At 36.5% G+C, this 5,987-nt stretch overlaps 1 protein-coding gene across 1 annotated transcript; it reads left to right on the top strand.

The window, feature by feature from the left end:
• Positions 1–239: 239 nt before the first annotated feature.
• On the top strand, positions 240–3,326 carry LOC145121145 (receptor-like protein EIX2). Its single transcript, XM_079056929.1, has 2 exons — positions 240–576; positions 769–3,326. Exons 1-2 carry the CDS (start codon positions 240–242, stop codon positions 2,892–2,894), a joined length of 2,463 nt encoding a protein of 820 aa, XP_078913055.1. The 3' UTR covers positions 2,895–3,326.
• Positions 3,327–5,987: the final 2,661 nt, after the last annotated feature.

Here is a 5,987-nt window from a genome sequence, read left to right as displayed (position 1 = left end):
AGATAATATATGCAAATTGTCAAGACTTGCAAGTCTTTGAACGACTAATTTTGGGCATTTATTTCAAATCTTCATCTTTGATTTTTTCTTATGCTCCACAAAATTAATTAATTGAAGGCCACCCGTTTAGAATCATTTATGCTCACAGTGGAGACTATATAAACACTCATAGGTGCAGTTCATATAGGAAGGCATCATTACAAACCAAAAATCCCAAGATTTTCATTTTGATCTACATTATGAATCCTTGTGTTTTTATAATTTTCTCACTTCTCTTCCTACTCCTTGTGACTGCAACTGCCAGCCAATTGGTAGCAGTGGGAGAAGGAGGAGATGATACAAATGGTGTTATGAAAAAGTGTTTGGATACAGAGAGACAAGCTCTCCTTCTTTTCAAAGCTCCCCTTCATGACCCTGATGAACGTCTCTCTACATGGACAGCTGATGAACATGACTGCTGTAAATGGAGTGGAGTCACCTGCAACAACCAAACAGGTCATGTCACAGGGCATGATATCAATGGATATTGGCTTGAAGGTGAGATAAGCCATTCATTGCTTAACTTAACCTACTTGAGTCGTCTTGATCTTTCTGGAAATTCTTTCTATGGAACCATTCCCAGGTCAATTGGTTCCTTGATTGAATTAAGGTATCTTGACCTTTCCTATAACTCTCTTTATGGAACCATTCCCAGGTCAGTTGGTTCCTTGATCAAATTAAGGCGCCTTGACCTCTCTTTTAACTCTTTTTATGGAACCATTCCTACAGCGTTTGGAAACCTCAGCAGCTTGCAACAGCTTTCCCTATCATACATGGGGAGATGTAGATTTGAAAACATAGAGTGGTTGTCTCATCTCTCTCATTTGGAGGAACTTGTAATAAGTGGGATTTCCCTAGCCAAACAAAATCACTGGGTAGATGTAGTTCTGAGTCTCCGGAAACTCTCACATTTAAGTTTAAATGGATGTGAGCTGTCACAGGTCATGTATCCATATTCTTCTTCATTTCTCAACTCTTCTTCTTCTTCATCTATTGTTGACCTTACTCTCCGAGACAACAATCTGACCTCATCCATGTATCGTTGGTTGTTCCCATTGACCAGCAATAAACTCAGATTCCTTCATCTCTCTGGCAACATATTAGATGGGATACCCAAATATCTTGGTAACCTCTGTAGTTTGGAAGATTTGGAATTCAGTAACAACTCTGCTTTAGTCCAATTTCCTGATTTTCTCAACAACTTGTCTGGATGCACATCACTTGCATTAAAAGAATTCTTTGCTTATGGAAGCCAATTTACAGGGTCATTGTCCAATGTGATCCAAAAGTTTTCATCCCTAGAATGGTTGGACTTATCTCATAATCATTTAAATGGAAGTATAAGTGACAAACTGTGGGAACTACCCAGCCTTGAATTCATTTACCTTTCTTTTAATAATCTTACAGTTCCTTCCACATATCACTTGTCAGGCCTTTCATATGTAAAGGAAATTGATCTGAGGTCTTGCAAGCTGCTAGGGACTGGCTTCCCCAAATGGATTCAGACACTCAAAAATCTTAGGTATCTTGATCTTTCCAATACTGGAATTTCAGACACAATTCCTCTAGAGTTTTGGTACATGTGGCCTTCTCAATTACAATATCTGAATCTCTCTTCCAACAACATTAGTGGGAAACTACCAGATTTATTATCAAATTTTGCCAAATATTCGGAGATAGATTTGAGTTCCAACAGCTTTTTTGGTCTGGTACCGAATGTTTCTTTCACATTGACAATATTAAATCTTTCCAGAAACAAATTCTCTGGAGGAATCTCCTTTATATGCCAAATTGTTGATGGGATTTTATACTTTCTTGACCTCTCTCATAACTCATTTAACGGACAACTCCCGGACTGTTTGTGGGATTTCAAAAACCTAACAGTTCTTAATCTCGGACACAACAATCTTTTTGGAAGGCTTCCTCCCTCAATTGGATCATTGATACAACTCGAGGTGTTGTATTTATACAAGAACAACTTCTATGGAGAATTGCCTTTGTCTTTAAAAAATTGCACGAGTTTAATCTCATTGAATTTGGGGGCCAACAAGTTTTCTGGTAATGTGCCTGTTTGGATAGGAGAAAACTTATCAGGGCTGTATGTTCTTATCCTAAGATCAAACAACTTCATTGGAACCATCCCTTTACAATTATTTCAGTTATCTAGTCTTCAAATTCTAGACTTGTCAATGAACAATCTCAATGGAATGATTCAGTGGCAAGGAGATGAACAAGAATTCTTTAGCACTCTGAAATTGGTGAAGAGCATTGACCTGTCAAGAAACAATCTAACAGGACAAATCCCATATGAAATTACCAATCCTTATGACTTGATTGCCCTGAATTTTTCAATGAACGCTCTATCTGGAGAGATTCCACAGCATATTGGTGAGATGAAAAATCTTCTAACTTTGGATTTATCCAGAAACAATTTATCAGGGAGGATACCATCAAGCATGTCTCAGATGACCTTACTGAATGACCTAGACTTGTCATTTAATAACTTGTCTGGGAAAATCCCAACCAGCACTCAACTCCAATCTTTTCAACCTTCAAGATACAATGGAAATGCACGTCTATGTGGACCTCCTCTTACCAAAAGTTGTCCTGGAGATGAAGAATCAAAAGTACCACCTCTTATTGGTAAAGGTGAGGGTGATGGGGAAGAATGGGGATGGTTTTATATTGGTGGGGGCATGGGTTTTGCTACTGGATTTTGGATAGCATGTGGCGCTTTACTTCTCAACCGTCGAGGGAGACATGCATTTTTTCAATTTTATGACAGCTTCAAAGATTGGGTTTATGTGAAGGTGGTGGTGTTCATTTCAAGTTTGCAAAAGGCTCGACAGACTTAGGTCCCGTTTGATAGTTTCTGTCTGGGAAAGTGCTGTCTGGTAAATGCTGTCTGGGAAAGTTTTCTGACTGGGAAAGAAATCATGATGTTTGATTGTACATCTGATTGACTGTTCTGAATGATGAAAAAAAGTAATAATTCAATAAAAAATAAATTTAAAAAAAGTTATTTTAAAAAATTAATAATCCAATAAAGAAAGAAAGAGGCGGGGTTTGGTGTATAATTGTCTTTCCAGCCCATTCAGCCAGAAAGATATGATTTTGGGGCTTTCTGGGAAAGACATATCTTACCGGGAAAGACCCATTCTTTTGTGCAAATCAAACAGTCTTTCCGGTCCATTCAGCCAGAAAGATATGTTTGGACCTGGAAAGATGCGTATCAAACGGGGCCTTAGTATGTCATCTAATTTTTATTTTTCATTTCTTATTTTCCTGTATGCAATATGTAATTTGGCTTGGGTTTTTAAGTCTCCCATATCAATATATTTGCCACCAACACCATGGGTGGCCATTTCCCCTGTTTTGTATGAAACAAGATATCCTGAAAAATTCATATATTCATAGCATATAAAAACACGATGACAATTAGAGGTGCATTAAAAAATTGGAAACCGAACCAGATCGGTGTGGAAAACAACAATTTGATAGAAATCAATTTCGTTGGAAACCAACAACCAGTTTAGTAATGGTGTAACGGACAATCCATTAGATATCATACTATGCTAGTACTTGCACTCTCATTACATTTCACAATGGAAAACATGATTAGGATCAGTTTTTTGCATCACCGATTAAAAAATTAATGACCAACCGAAAATTGGGTAATTTACTCTCGAGTTTATCATTTTTATTATAGAGTTGTCTGTTGTATCTACAGCACATAACCCCAGGATGACTATAGATGAACAAGTTTTTCAGAAAGAAAAGGTTGAGCATAAAAGGTAATAGGTACCATTTGAACTTGTACTTTTTACCCATGTTCTCCTAAAAGATGGAACATATGACCACTAATGCTCCAAATTTAACTTTGAAATCTTTATCCAAGGTTGTAAATTATGAAAATCATGTGATTATCCTAAACCCATAACGTTGAAAATTTGGTCGTGCCATTATAGATAGTTTTGAGTTTTTACTTGGTATGATATTTTGTTTGCTATTCATATGGTGGGTAAATGGTTGCAAACTATCTTTTGGGTTCTTAGGCGTCGTGTGAGAAGGCATACACTGTAACAAACCGTTATTTCAAACCTATGTAATAGTGTAGGTCAATTTGTACTTCTTTTTAAAATAATAAAGAGAAATTTTAGCATACTGTGTATATTTACATAATTGACCCTCAAAAATAAAGTATTAAACGATCTCGATTGGGATGAACCAAGTGGTAGAGATTGTAACAAGGTTTCCAAAAATATAAAGAACACTAAAATCCTAGTTATAACGAAGAAGTTATGACCAATCGAAGATCCGCGACCAAACCGGCAAAACACTGTTCAGTGTAAAAACTGAATTTTCAATAAAAGGCTTTTTAGCCTTAACAATCTAAATGAAAGTTGTAGTTTATGTTAAACGGAGAACTTTCATAAAAAGAACGCCAAAATCTGACTTCGTATGAGGAAGTTATGATTTTTCTAAGTTTTAGTATAGCAGTGTACAGCTAAAAACACGAAATAAAGATCGAGTGATTTTTAGCCGACAGAACCTAAACAAGAATTGAAGGTCTCGTCAATAGTAGTACAACGGTAAAAAGACAGATAAAAACGGACGTCGGTTGAAGAAGTTATGAATTTTTAATGGATTTTCCTGTCCCGGTCTGTTAAAAATAATAATATTAAAAATAAATTCAAAATTAGCCGACGAAGTCTAAACGAAAGTCGTAGAGTATAATTTTACCTACGTGTGCATATAAAGAACGTCAAAAACGGAGTTCTGCAAAAGTTATGAATTTTAGAAGGTTTTGGCTCAAAAACCGAGAAAATATGGAAAACCGGGAAAAATCGCATGGTCATCCTTCTGCCACGTCACCTCGGATGCGAGGCCTCCCCGTGTCCGCTACGTGTCGTCTGCTGATTAGACCGAAGTCTCGCGTGGCACCTTCTGATTGGACAGAAGTTCGGTCCACTCCGGATCCGACACCCCTCGCTTCCCTGTCTTGCATTCGGACCTCGGCCTCGTGGCCGTCGCTGCTGACGACGCGTGGCTGCTGACTCACCTTCGGACCGCACCCTCGCACCCCTATATAAAGGGTGCGAGACTTCTCGGATATTTCACATATTTCACCCCATTTTTCACCCTTTTTCACATATTTCACTTCCACAAACTTATATACAACCCCTAAAGCCCCGGTATCTTATCTCAAACTCTAAGCAAGCCTCGAAGCCCCGAGATTCCCGAGAAAAACAACCTTTCTCCAGTCGAAACTCTGCCCAATTAAAGCCGGTTTTTCGTCAAATAAACTCCTTTTCAGGAAAGGAAACGCTATCTAAATCACCACTTATCAAGTGAGTTCATACCCCCGTATTTTCATAATTTTTACTGTTCTAAGGGGGGAAATACAAGTATAACACAAGAACTTTGTGTTACAAATAAATGATTTCAAATCACGATAAAACTATTTTAAAACATCAAAAATACTCCAATATATTGAACTCTTTTATAAACTTATATTTTTCCCAAAAATTCATATTTGTATATATATATATTAATATAAATAAGATTTAAAAGGTTTAGGACTAATAACTCATTCTAGGTCCTTTTCCTTGTTTGGATGTGGACTTATAGTACCGGTTATTGGTCTGAATGTCGTTTAAATTTTACTTATATATAAAATAGTATATGTATATAAATATAAAAGTTATTTCATCAGTTTAATTACCCTTGTAACATGTTGAGCAAAGGGTTACATGTAAAAATAGATAAAGACCAATTCATAAAGTACATATAAATTATAATAGGTATAATTTATGATACATAGAACAGTAATTCATGATTCAAGTATACTAGAATACACCGTTTTACAAGAAACAAAGGTTTGATTCAAAACAAATCAAGGGTTTACATTTTTCAAATACATGTCAAGAATACTAATTCACGGACAT

The sequence above is a fragment of the Lactuca virosa genome, chromosome 6 (genome assembly GCF_052849685.1).
Source record: "Lactuca virosa cultivar CGN04683 chromosome 6, Lactuca_virosa_CGN04683_v6, whole genome shotgun sequence".
NCBI lineage: Eukaryota > Viridiplantae > Streptophyta > Magnoliopsida > Asterales > Asteraceae > Lactuca > Lactuca virosa.
This window is presented reverse-complemented; position numbering and strand designations above follow the sequence as displayed.